Source organism: Rhinatrema bivittatum, chromosome 15 (genome assembly GCF_901001135.1).
Source record: "Rhinatrema bivittatum chromosome 15, aRhiBiv1.1, whole genome shotgun sequence".
NCBI lineage: Eukaryota > Metazoa > Chordata > Amphibia > Gymnophiona > Rhinatrematidae > Rhinatrema > Rhinatrema bivittatum.
Genome location: NC_042629.1, coordinates 34,244,459 through 34,259,052, shown reverse-complemented (window position 1 = coordinate 34,259,052; position 14,594 = coordinate 34,244,459). Strand labels below are relative to the sequence as shown.

The window sequence follows — 14,594 nt, the reverse complement described above, 5'->3', positions numbered from 1 at the left end:
CATGATTTTAAATACCTCTACCATATCCCCCCTCAGCAGTCTCTTCTCCAAGCTGAAAAGTCCTAATCTCTTTAGTTTTTCCTCATAGGGGAGCTGTTCCATTCCCTTTATCATTTTGGTTGCCCTTCTCTGTACCTTCTCTATCGCAATTATATCTTTTTTGAGATGCGGCGACCAGAATTGTACACATTCTTTTTGCAATGTAAATGGAAAGGCAGCCTCCATTCTCTTAATAAAATCTAAGGAGACCTTCTCTTTTGTGGAGAAGAGAGGTCCGATGGGGGACCTGTTGTCCCCTCCTGGTCAGACAAGTCCTCAGATCCATAGCCATACCACCAAGAATATTCTGGATCCAAGCTTATCTGGTAGGTCAGGGGCACCTTATCTCACCCAGCTAGCAGATATGGCCTCAGAAAGCAGAGCACTTGTCTGTTGGAGCCTATACACCACTGACCTTCTGCATTGGAGACATTTTGTCAATTGCCAGCAAAGATTCTAGTAGCTACTGGATGTCCATCTGCAGAGCCACCAATGTTGGTGCACTGATGCTCTGCATCTTATGATCTAGGGCCTCCTGGATTTTCCTATGCAGCTCCCCCTTGAAAATGTCAATGCCTACATGGCTTGGGAGACAGAAGAGGCCATATATTCCTGGCATACCAAAGATGTATGAGTGGTTAACATTTGGACCCTCAGAAACTGATGTGATTCCTGGGATTGCATGGAGGATAAGCACTCCTCATAGCAGGAACACTTCAGGAGATTTAAGACATCCACCAGAATGTCCCCACTCCTAGCATAGTGCATTGACAGGGACCAAATTGATGCTCCATGTCCTTCACCTAATGACATCATTAGAGCTCCACAATGCTAGAAACAAATAGACTGAATCCATCGCTCCATTCTTCTAGAAGGAGACAGACAATTGTCTGCCCTGTCGGTCATGCCTGGCACTCAAGAGGATTGATGCCCTGCCGATGTCAATGCAACTCCCAATACTCTTGATATTGATGCCTCCAATGTTGATACAAATGGGACAGATTTATGAATACTGAAGTGCTTTTCCATGAGGTAAAACAGGAACACCTTTTAGTGACACTGTCACAGAGTATTATGGTTAGTGGTGTTTGGGTGGATTCCTGGGAGCTGTGGCAGATGACCACGCCCACGGGGAGGAGCCCCGTGGAGAGCCACAGTACTGGGCTAGACTCAGGATGCACAAACACAGACTTAGATCTTTTATTGTACAGCTTTGATGTGAACCACCAGAGGTGGCAGTAGTGATGTGATCCAGAGGTAGCGGTCTCAGGACCCTTGGCAGAGGGGACCCGTCTCACCACGGGATTCCGGTGTAGGTTTCCCAGCAAAGCAATGCTGTAGATGAGACAGACTGTGAGTTAGATTACTCACTAGATGGTAGCTGTAGGTTGGCGATTCCACCAGGCAGAAGTAGATGGTACAGGCACAGAGGCAGGGAGAGCAGGCCCTCAAGGAGCGAGTACCTGATCCCTGTAAGGCACCTGAAATAAAGTAGAGGCCCCTGAGGAGCGGGTACCCAGGTTAGAGATTGCCCTGAAGGGCAGAGGAAGAGCTTCCAGCGGCAGCATGGAAGCAGCAGAGTAGCTTAGACCGGTCGAGACCAATCCTTGCTAACTCAATGAGCTAGCAAACAAGTACAGGCTATATACCCGGATGGCGTGATGTCACTTGAGGGAGATGCCCCCGAGGTTTGCGCCATAGCTGGAATAGACGTGGGTAGCACGCACGCACCCTAGTAGGTCCTTGGAGGAACATAGCGGGAGGAGGCGCCATAGCCGTTCCAGGGACGCCGGAGAGGACGGCTTGCAGACGCGGTGGTAGCCATCTTCCCAAGGTGAGTGGAAGGAGCCGAGAAAAAGGTGAGGCATAAGGGGCGAAGCAGTCTGACCCCGGACACAATACACAGAGGGACAGTCTACGGACATCATGGTTGGCCCCCAAAAGGGAAAGGACACATCTATCACGGGGTCTGGGATAGACATGAACCTTTTGCACAGGGGGCACTTGTCGAAACTGCTGGCTCTCTTCTCTTTTAGGGCTTTCAGATGAAAAATGAATGCAGGGAAATCAAACAACCAGATGTCTAAAAATAAAACTGCAATCGGTGCTACCTCGATGCACCAATACCAGTGCACCACATAGCCACCAAAAAGAAAAGGAAAAACCTTACAAACAACTGAAAAAACTACCCATGGGGTCCCACAAAGATCGAGTCCTGTACTTTCATGAAGCAGACAATTCTTCAAGAGCAAGAGAGACAAAGATCCGCGACTGGTGGACTCTGCGGATGAGACTAAAGTGGCCCCCCCATGTGGATGTGTGGTACTATAGCATACTGCACATGCCCAGTAGGGCATGCTCAAAGTGCCAAGCTCCATCTGATGATGTCACCCATGTGTGAGGAATGCCATCCTGCTTGTCCTCAGAGAATCATACTGTACTTAAAGAGGTTGATATTCAGCCATGGAGCAACTAAAGTTAGACGGATATAGCTCTCCGGCTAACTTAACGGGGATATTCAGCGGCGCAGCTGCACCGCTGAATATATCTGGCTAACTTCAGGACTGTCCTATGGCGCGACCAGAATTAGCCACATTGGTTAAGTGGCTAACTCTGAATCTCTGAATTAGCTGCATAACTTATGTGGCTAACTCTGGCCCGCCCTGACTTGCCTCCCACCCATCCCCGGACCACACCAAACTTATGAAGCTAGAATTTAGCCGTGTAAGGTTTTAAATGCAGCTGGCTAGCCATACAGTTATACATCTAAATGGCTTTTGAATATCGACCTCAAAAGGAACTCAACTTTTTCCAGAATTTCATCTAACTCCTGACAAGAAAAATTGGTTAAGAGCAAGAAATGGTTACAACAATAGTTCACCAAAAGATGGTTAAGAACAAAGCAACTACACCAAAATCTTATAAATAAGAAGTGCGGTCCAATATTTTTTCTGATCTGTAGAATACTATAGTAAAACTTCAAACACAAAATACTTGCTTCAATCCTGATTTAATTTTAAAAACCTGATATTTTAATTCCAAGGAAAAAATTTTGCTTCACAATGTTATCAATAGCGAGTCAGTCCCCAGACCCAGTCAGTCAATAGCAGATCAGTCCCTAAACACAGACTATCAGGCCGAGACAGGCGCTGACAGCTCCGGAGCAGGAAGGAAGGACCTGTTATTTCCAAGCATAACCTAAACTCTTGCCTGCCCAACCTAAAATCCAACGCGCCGGGAAAGCCACGTGCTTCAGATCGCGACTAATCCCATCCCCCCCCTGTTCACCTGCCCTGGCCGCGTCCATGGGTGCCGGTCTCCGGGGCAGCCCCAGTCCTCTCTCCCATCCTCCCAGGGGCAGCCGGCGGCGAGAGCGAGAGCAGCCCGGGGCAGATCGCGAGGCGGCTTCCAGCAGCCCCCGCCGGCGAGGGTGCACGAACGCACGCCGTGACCCGAGTGCCCGGCTGAACATCCGAGGTCACGGCGTGCGCTCATGGCATCGAAGGTGCATGAACGCACGCACGCCGTGACCTGAGCACCCGGCTGGACGTCAGAGGTCACGGCGTGCGCCCATTCACCATCGCCGGCGAGGGCTGCTGGAAGCCGCCTCGCGATCCGCCCCGGGCTGCTCTCGCTCTCGGCTGCCCCCAGGAGGATGGGAGAGAGGACTGGGGCTGCCCCAGAGACCGGCACCCATGGACGCAGCCAGGGCAGGTGAGCGGGAGCTGGGGGATGGGATTAGTCACGATCTGAAGAGCGGCTTTCCCGGTGCGTTGGATTTTAGGTTTTCTTTTGCTTAAAGTTGGGATCCACTTCCTGGTACCTGTCATTTCAAATGTCATTTGAAATGACAGGTACCAGTGCACCCTGGATACTGTATAGGCGTTGTATAGTGCCTATACAGTAAAATGGATTGTGCTTCATGGACGGGCGTTGGATGCGGCTTGCATTTGCATGACATTTAAATTCAGTATCGAGCGGTATGTGATCCAGACTGTGCGTGCGGCAAACACGGGTGCGCCCGGCACTAACCCACCTCACTGTATCGGCCTGTATGTTAGAAGACTGACCTGCTATTGATTTCATTGTGAAGGAAATATGTTCTTGGCATTAAAATATCAGTTTTTTAATTAAATTAGAATTGAAGCAAGAAGTTTGGATCTGAATCTTTATTATAGTATTCTACAGATCAGAAAAAATATTGGATTGCACTTCTTACTATTTATTTTAATAAGCAGTTCAATATAGCCAAAACACATTCAGTCATGTGAACCTTAGCAGGGGTAGACAAGAAGCATGTTACACCTTTCATGGGATAAAATTTCTGAAAATTAAATTGCTTATCAAAACAGTAATGAAACTGTATTTTGTGTTTACAGATATTGGCTTCTGTCCAATTAATGCTAAGACAGGCCTAATTGAAAGGCAAGAATCTGGTAATTCAAGTACTTCATAAAGTGAGACTTCAGAACTTTAATGTTAATGAAGAGTAACAACTGAGATGCTCTCTCCATGAGGACTGTGAGCACTTTCTACACAGCAGTCCTAGCCCAAGCTATCCAAGGAGAGGAAATGGAAAAGTTAATCTGGGACTTCTCCTCAACCACTGGGGTAATTTATTGGCAAATAACTTGCACAAATACCTCTTGTTCTTTAAAGTTCTCCTTTTCTTCATCAATTAGCCAGTCAAGATCTCTTTCAAAATCATCTTCATACTCTCCACTTGTATCCGTATCAACATTGTCTTCCTTTTCACTCAGACTATCCATTATGAGAATGCTACAAAAAAAAATTGTCATCTATGGTAAACAATATGAAAAGTCAGGAAAAAGAAGGATAAAAGAGGCCTGATCATTTTTCTGAAACCATTTCACCAAAGAAAGCAACAATTTTGTGAATATTTAACAGAAAAGCAATACAAAAAAAGTGTCTGAAAGACATTAAGAATTTCCTTTATCAATAGTCATGTGACCATAGATGCTTGTACCTGGAAAAGGGATGCTTTACAGATCACAAAAAAGTGATGATCCATCCAAGTATTTGCCAAGGACAGTGTTTGGATTGCAATCCAGTTTTCCATCTTTAAAAAAATTTTGACTGTGAATTGCAATCCAAAAAAAACAAATGTCTTGTTGCCCCACTTCCTAAAAACACATAGGCATGAGATTTACCTTTATGAATTGTGATTTGAACCCCAAAACTAGTCCATCTATAAGCTTGTCTCTACCAAACATTTCTATACCCACAATCATGCAATTCTGTGGCAGTAATGATGCCCAACCTATGTTATTGACAAAGTTTTAGTAAATTACTTTTATTAATCACAGAAATGCAGAATTTTCTAACTTTTACTGCAGAATCTACTCTTGAGGTAACACAAGAAACTGGGGTCTGTGGGTATAACTCTTTATTTTTTTTTTTGCACTTTTATTAAGCATTATATCGTTGGACCATATTTATTTCTCATGCTCTTATAATCTTGTTTTATATCTAGATATTAGTTTTTCAGTTTGATATCACAAATGTTATGCTTCATCCTGGCATTACTTAAATCATGAAGATTTGCTGTATCATTTTGTCAATTTTCCTTTCCTTGTGTGTGATCTGAGTTTAATAATTGCAATTTATTTCAGCTTTATTTTCCATGTAAGTAGTTTTGCTTCTTATGGTTACTTTTCTGTCTCAAATACTATAGGATTATTTCTATATACATGTTTCTGAAATTCTGTGGCACATTTGTATATATTTGCATATCTACTAGATAAGGGAGCCCTGACCGACGTGCCGCAAATGCGCGGGCGAGCACGTCGGCCAGAGCGGAGTGTGCCCGAAAAAAAAAATGGCGCCTGCTCCTTAGGAGCAGGAGCGGTGGCAGCAACAGCAACGAGCAGGAGCGGTGATGGCGACAAGCATGAGCGGGAGGAGCAGTAGCGGCGGCGACGCGCGCGAGGGAGGGAGGAGCAGTAGCGGCAGCGGCGACGCGCGCAAGAGAGGGAGGATCAGTAGCGGCGGCGACGCGCGCGAGGGAGGGACACCCCCCTGTCTGCCGGTTGTGGATGAGCTGAAAGGGGAGGGGATTGAGAGAGGGGGAGTAAGTGAGGGGAGGGGAGGAGGGAGGAGAGAGTGAGGAGAGGGGGAAGGAAATGGACCGAAAAAAATGTTTTAAATGTAGCCCGTTGTTACGGGCTTAACGGCTAGTGTTTTTATATTAAATAATGTATTTGTATTTTGCTTTACAAAAATAAAGTTATCTCCATCATTTTTTTGTGTATCCAGATAATTTATTTTGTTCTTTTTTTGGAAGAAAGTTATTGATGATGGAAAGGGATTTCAGAAGGGAGATACAGAGGGATAAGCAATTGAGAGGAGATTTTAGGGATCAGAGATGGAGAAAGGGAGGAAGATTAGGAATGAAGGAATGGAAGGGTGAATTGGAGATCGGAGACAGGGAAGATCACAAATAGAGGAATGAGAAGATAGAAGAAGGAGTGTAAGGAGAAAGAAGGGGGATTGTGGATCATAGGAAGGAGGGGGGATGCAGTCTCTGACATACCTCCTCCAAACGACAATCCCTTCTCTCATTCACTCACATATCCCACACCACCCATGATCCCCTCACTTACATACACCCCACACCTCATTAGATCCCCTCATTCAAGTCTAAAAAATGGGCCCGGCTAGGTCAAAACCCTCCCACTACACTGTACGGAGGGGAAGTTGATTTTTGTTGTGGCAAGGTTCATGCTTTCATGTGGAATTTACTGCAAGAAAATCACTGTGAAACATTTGAATATTATGAGGTCAATATTCAGAAAAGCGGCAAGTGGACAAGTCTCCCTTTGAATATACTTACCTAAAATTATTCAGGTAAGCTTTAAGTCTAACTGGTCATATTCTGAATATACCCATGTAATAAAATTAAAAAAAGAAAACATCTAGGCCTGCAGTTTCAATTCTCCAATCCTCAAAATAAAATTTAAAAAACACATCTACCATAGTGACCCAAGGCCAGAGATCCCTCCCACCCTCTATGATGTTTTAGATAAAGGCTCCGAGCCCCCCACCCCCACCCCCAAACTCTATCCCACCCTGCTGTCCCTCTCAGAACCATCCCAAGCCCCAAACCTGAGACAGGAGCTGGTACAGTCTTACCATGCTCCCAGCATCTTTCTGCATAGCTCTGACAGCAGTGCAGGAAGTGAATGCCTTTCATCTAAAATACTGTGGAGGAGAGGCTGGCCTTGAGTTGCTATGGCCCATTTTTTTATTTTTTTTTATTTTAGAGGCTAGGGGCATTTGGAGGGGAATTTAGGGGTGTTGTGCTGGGAGATTTGGCCTGCAGCCCCGAAAGTTATATATCTATATAAATAAAAATGTAAAATAGTTTGTACGTAATCGATAATCTCAGAAACTACTGCACCAATTGCTTTCAAATTTGGACACAACCTTGTTTTCACTTTCGGCAAGGTTCTTCTCTATGTAGATTACATAGATGTCACACGGTTATAGATAAAAACATGTTTTTACATGTGTGTGGGGAAAACAGAGACATCTGCTGGACAGACATGCAACACACGCTATCTACCTTGGGAAATGAAGATGCTGTACTGCGCATGCGCGGGCGGAAGCACACGTCAGGCACAGCGGGACCAACATGGCGCTGGAAGGAGCAGCAGCGGTGCACGTCAGGCACAGCGGGACCAACATGGCGCTGGAAGGAGCAGCAGCGGTGCACGTCGGGCACAGCGGGACCAACATGGCGCTGGAAGGAGCAGCAGCGGTGCACGTCGGGCACAGCGGGACCAACATGGCGCTGGGAGGAGCAGCAGCGGCGGACCGGCGGCGATATCGGGCGTGGTAGTGTCGGCCGGCCGAACTTAGATACCTGGGAGAAGCTGCGGCAGCGATCTGGAACAGCTCACGTGCACTCAGGGAGGGATCCTCGCAGAACCGCACAAGAGGGAGAGGGACGGGGGGGGGGGGGGGGGAAATCAGCTGGGAGGACATTGCGAGCGAGAGGGGATCAGAGTCAGGGAAGGAGATTGAGAGAGGGTGTGGTGTCACTGACGAAAGGGTAGGGAGTAGGTGGGGAGAGGTGACAGTGAGGGGAGGGAGAATGAAGGGGGCGGTGAGTGTCACGGGAGAGACACAGAGGGGAGAGGTGAGTGTGAGGGGAGAGAGTTGGAGTGGGGACAGGGGAGTGAAGGGGGGTTAGTGACCAAAGAGGGAGGGGTGAGTGTGAGGGGAGAGAGTTGGAGTGGGGACAGGGGAGGAAAGAGGGGGTGAGTGTCCAAGGGGGAGGACGATGTGTGACTGAGGTAAATGAGCAAGGGGAAGGGGGCGGGGGGAAAAGAACCTGACTCTGCCACTGCAACGCGTGGCGGGCCACCGCTAGTATATTTATTTATTTATCAAGCTATATTTTAAATAGAGCCAGTTAAGAATCAACTTATCCTTGTACACATACCTGAATAACTTTAGGACTGCTCTGAGGCGGTTCTACGGTTAACTGGCTAACAATGTGATCTGGCTTAAGTTAGCCAGACAATACTGATCCATCCCAGACTGGCCTTGGTGCATCCCTGATCTAACAACTTAGCTGGATAAGTCAGGAGTGGTTCTACTGGCAGGAAATTCAAACCACCGGGTTTATCTGGCTAAGTCCCATCGTTAGACTATAGACCTGTATAATAAATATCCCGGTATCATGAGAAAAATGTAATAATGCAAGGCCATTCCTGTGGTCTTTACCGCAGTTTAGTATATCAGCCCTTAGGAATGCAAACTTTATTAGAGGATATTTAGTAGACATTGATCAGGTTACTGCAAAAGTCCAGAAAACTATTTTATTTTGTAATCAAGCATGGCACTAGATTTCAGTAACAAATGAACTGACAGTATTATAGAGCAGCAGAGATCACCATAGCAGTACTCCACTAAACAGATTGGAATGCACACTCAAAAAAGCTGTAGACACCATTTCAATACTGAAAACTATAAAATTCTTCTTCACAATAAAGATCTTATTGTTTCTAAAAGCTGATTCAAATTTCACTGCAGTGTTAGGAATAGGATTCTAACTTCAAGTTTACTATATAGAGGAAGGCCAATTTTCATAGTCCCCGCAAGCAAATGTGCAAAGGGAAACTCTATGCGGCGTTTCCCTTTGAAAATCCTGTGGCGGCCAGAGCTGCGGGGAAATTCTTTATCCCGGAACTGTGCAGGGAAAATCAGGCAAAGGGATATCAAAATGAAATCACTGTACATACCCCACCCCTGGCACTGGCTTGTTCCACCACAGAGGTGGGTGGGCAATTTTCAAAGGAATATTTTCTGCGAGTTAACGCCCTTTGAAATTTGCTCCCTTAAGCAGAAGCTTGCAGCTGATCCCCATTTTATAGAAAGGCTCAATTCACCCGCTTTGAGGGGAAAATGGAGGCTGTGGTGAAGAGTTATTCATGAAGGCTATGCAGGAGGCCAAATAACAGCAAATTGAGCATATAATTAATAAGTAAGCATTTCTGGCCTGCCCTGCGCCAATCAATGGAATGTATTAGCTGCCTCATTTCCAAATTCATGAGCCCTTTTTGGACATGCAGTGATACTCCAAGTGACATCAGTCTTCTATAGAAAAAGGCAAGGAAGCCACCCAGCTTGCAAGGACCATGATATTGGCACATAAGACTTGCCATACTAGGTCAGACCAAGGGTCCATCAAGCCCAGCAACCTGTTTCCCATGGTCGCTAATTCAGGTCACAAGTACTTGGCAGGATCCCAAGGGGTAAATAGATTCCAAGCTGCTTATCCCAAGAATACGCAGGGGATTTCTGCAACTCTACCTTAATAATGGTTTATGGACTTTTCCTCCAGAAACTTGTCCATAAAACTAAGGTCAAAAATTGAAAACATGTACTTAAAACATCTATGATGACACTATCTCATTACATATGCTCTAAAACACATGTACCATAGATCAATAGAATTAAATGGGGAAAACCCTAGTACTCATTGCGAATGGAAATGAGGCAGTTAGTCTAGTCCTCAACTCAAAGCACAGCAGGCCCGAAATTCTTCATTATACTCTCATTAATCGCCCAATTTGCTATCTGCTCTCCCACATAACTACTCAAAGCTGGAGCAGAGGCTATTTCTTATATTTGCTAGTCTTCTCTGTCTTTTTTTCAGCCTCATATTGGGAGTCAATCAAGGATGTTTATTTTCCAATTTTGAAAATTCATACTAAATGGATACAGAAGCTCTGTTCATAAAGTGGGTATGTGAGGCAGTGCCCCTATGTTCCTCCTTAAACCAGTGCAGGAACAGGCTAGGTGCCTGGTCCCCTCTAATTCATCTTGTGAGAGAGAGCTCTGTGGGTGGGGCCCAGCAGGGGAGGAATAAGAGCTGGGACCTAGGTGGGTTAATCAGACTGGGCCCAGGTCTCCAGGAGGAAAGTGGCACCTGTAAATACTGCTGTCCAAACACAGAGCTGTAACGAAGCTGTATAAGTACTGAGGGATGCGGTACTAACTGTGAGTAAACGAAGTACTCTGTTCTGAAGGTAAAGGTAGTTTACTAATGTGTATGTGTTAAAATGGCAAATGAAGATAAAGAGGTAGATTTTAAAAGCTTTGCCCGCACAAAAACGGCCACATACGCGCGAAAGTGGGCCACGCGGGAGCTATGTGAATTTTAAATAGCCAGGAAGGACGTTCGTACATGAATGTATGCACGACAGAAAAAGTAGTCAGAAAAGGGGCAGGGCATGGGCATTCTAAAGGTGGGGCAAACACTGATGTGCGTAATCCCTAATTTTCCTCAGCCGGTGAGCATATGTTACGCACGTAACCTTGCTACAGCTCCTCAGTAGGCATAGGAGTCCAGCGAACATCGGGTGGCGGGGGAGAGAGAGAGAGAGAGAGAGCGCAACTTTATAGGACTCAGCCTGACACTCAATATATGCACCAATGTAAGAGGGCACTTTGAGTTTTTGGGAAGTGGGTTGGGATTTGGAGAGTGGTGTTACAGAAACATTCAGAGGAATTCATTGTAAAATCATTAAAGAATTTTAGTCCTTATAAGCGATGAAAATTCTAACAAGAGGAGTTGATTTGTACACTGCAGTCTCTGCTAGCTGCATTGTACAAATCAACTCCTTTTCATCACTTATAAGGACTAAAATTCTTTACTGATGTCAATTTTATAGTGAATACCTCTGAATGCTTCTGTAACACCACCCCACAAACCCCAATACACCTCCCGAAAACTCACCTCGAATCAAAGTGCCCCCTAACAATGATGCACATATTGAATGTCGGGCTGAGCCCTATAAAGAATCAGTCTCTCTCTCTCTTTCCCCCTGAGCGTACGCAAGATATGCGCATCAAGGCTGCAGACATATGCACAGTGTTGTCCATAGGAATGTTATTCCCATGGGAATCCCATGGGACACGTCCCATGGGATGGGATGGGTCGGCACACATTTGTATTTTCCATGGTAGTCGATACTTGATATTGTAAAATAAATTTAGGCTGAAATTTGCAGTTGCGTAAGTGCAACAAAATAGAATTCATTCATCATCTATGTAACTGCATGGTGCTATGAGAAGGATTTCGAGTCTAAAGAATAATTCAGGTTTTCCTAGATTTTTTAAAGGCTCTGTCTAGGTTCTCTCAATTTAACGAGCGGTAACACTGCCAGACTGGCACATTGCGCATGCGCGCGGCTAGTCAGCCATTGTTGCTGTGTTGTTGATTGTCGTCTTTGGCGTTTTGTAAATACAAAGCTAGTTTTAATCTGGTGTAATCTGTTTCGTTGCTGAATTTCATTCTGAATTGCTAATTTCAAATAATTTGTGAAGGCAGGAAGGTAGTCACTTGAAGTCACGGTGTTACTGAGTACAGGCTGTGTAAGCCTAGCACCCCAAAATGGCTGACCAAAAATATGAGTTCCAGGATCTAACTAAAACTGTGGTTGCAAAGATGTTGAGTGATGGAGAATGCCACTTGATTGATGTTCCAAAAGAACATGTAAAGTCTTCAACAGCTGATGTTAAAGCAGTTAAAATATCTGAAGGTATTTTAGCACCATTTCTTTGCTGTGCAAAGTGCAAAACGCTGTACAGTTGGTATAAGTTGATTAATGGAAAATGGATTAATCAAAGTGGTTATGGAGTTGCAATACAGCATAGCATGAAATGTGGTTCTGGTAGTTCAAGTTCTACGAACATCAAAAGATTTTTTGAAGCCAAGCAGCCGGAAGTATCAAAACCACCACCAACATTGGCAAATGCGTGGCAAAAAACAGTTGTTGAACTAATTACATCACATCCAACAGTATCCATTTCGGCTGGATGTGACGCTGCTAACTTTGCTGCAAGATCTACTCACGCTGCAAACAAGGTATATAATTACACTATATCACGGCAAACAGTGACTCGTGCTATTTTGGAGCAAGGAAAATTGGCAAAACTGCAGTTTCAGAAATTGTTTCAAAATATGGCACAAGATCCAGAATGTGCAATTTCAGGAATAGTTGACTTTTGGTCTGCAAGACAAACATATCTGTTGCCATATGGAGGAATTATTGCATGTGGACTAGATCAGAGTTGGGAATGGATTACTTTTCCTCTGTCTATTATCAATATTGATAATAATGAATCTCATACTGCACAATTTACGCACAGTTTTTTTGTACGTGAATTTCTTGTCGAATCTACCACATTCTCCAGTCCATTGTTTGTGTGTACTGATAATGCAGCAACCATGACGGCAGCATTTGATGGACGGTTTGATACCGATACAGAAATTCACCGATCTGGTTGTACTGAGCACAGGTTATCAACATGCATTACTGATAGCTTCAGCAGAGGCGTGATTTTTGAATTGGATCATTTCATGGATCAACTTTCATTTATTGAAACATATTACAATACACGTCAGGCAAAGGCATCACAGCTGCCATTTTCCATACCAACAAAATCTACAACACGTGAATGGCGATCATATTACCGACGTTTCAATGCCCATTTAAAAAATTACTCGCATTACTTGAATGAAGATGATGAGGAATTCTTAAATCACATTCCGAATATTGCTCAGATTAAAGGAATGCTGTATATACATGAGAAATTCAAAACTTTTTTTGACAAACTAGAAATTGATGGTGCTACATCTCATTTAATATTGCTGTTATATTTCGTCCTAGACTATCAGTTGTACAAAGTTATTGTTGATATTGACGAAGAAACTTCCAGCAGCATGGTGAAGAAATATTGTCAGAACTTTCGCAATATTATTGAAGAAAAACTTTGGCCATATTGCGGCAGTTCTCTGGCAGTTACTGCGGCATTCCTTACTGGAGTTGACATTACAGCCAAAATAGAAGACATGGTCAAGTCAGTTGTTGTTACTCAGAAGAAAAGGAATGTGGACACCAATAAATGGGCCAATGACTGGGTCGCTTTTTCTAAGTCTGTTGTTCCAACTGTTATTTCATTCATCAAGGATTTAAATCTTTCTTCTGAATCATCTGTTGTGTGTGAAGTAGCAGGAATTGTAGAACAAAAGCCGAAAAGTGATTTTGACTTACTTTTTTATCCTCCGCCAAACAAAGCACTTAAGTTTGATGGCGCCAGGAGGAACAAATGCCTTGAGGATGAACTCATCATGTTTGAAAAATTACGGCAACCAACTTCACAACCATTAAATTATTGGAAAAATGAACATAGGTTTCCACTGCTAAAAGCAAGTGCGAAAATTGTTTTGGCCATACCAGTGTCATCGTCAGCAGTAGAGCGCTTATTTAGTGCGACTGAATTGTTGTTGAGTAAGTTACGAAAACGGATGTCACCAGCTGTCGTTATAAACTCTGTGTATATCAGATTTGCATGTAAGATGAAAATTGTGGAAATGGTTCAGGGATTACCTGGATTAACTGAATTATTAGAAACGGTCGATGAGCAGGAAATTGATAGTGTGCTGAATGAGCAGAGTGACTCAGAAATAGAATGAGAGTGTCAGAATGATACTGAATTGTCATACTTAGATTATACTTTTGAGTGTTAAAGTTAATAAATTTTGTCGTTTTGCATGTCTCTTTGTACATGTAGTCCTATTTAGTAGACACTAAACGTAAACTTTCATAAATTTAATAATTTTATTTGAACTGTATTCCATATTAATATTGTAATGGGAATCCCATGGGATGGGATGGGATGGGACAGGCATAAATTGCCATGGGATGGGATGGGACAGAAAAATATGTCCCATGGACAAGCCTGCAATGCGCATGAAGAGTATTTTAAAATCTATGCGTTAAAGGCTGGATTTTAAAAGTCCGACGCACATAAAAATCACTTCTTACACACGTGGCCGGAACCTGCGCACGCCACGCGCATTTTCAAAAGGGCCCGGCCACACGTGTAAATGATGATACGCACAGAAGTCCTGGACCCTAAAAAAGGGGCAGGACGGAGGCCAGCCGGGACAGCGGCCATTAGTCTCTGTCCTGGGGAAGTGCACTGGCACTTCTGCTCCTGAGGAGCAGTAAATAAGA

At 44.3% G+C, this 14,594-nt stretch overlaps 1 protein-coding gene across 3 annotated transcripts in view; it reads right to left on the bottom strand.

Moving 5' to 3' along the window:
* Window positions 1-14,594, bottom strand: part of CCDC181 (coiled-coil domain containing 181) — a 109,568-nt gene that overhangs the window by 55,977 nt on the left and 38,997 nt on the right. For all 3 annotated transcript variants that reach the window (XM_029578940.1, XM_029578941.1, XM_029578942.1), the window contains one exon: window positions 4,683-4,818. In XM_029578940.1, coding sequence (XP_029434800.1) covers window positions 4,683-4,818 — 136 coding nt within the window. The remainder of the gene's footprint in view (window positions 1-4,682; window positions 4,819-14,594) is intronic.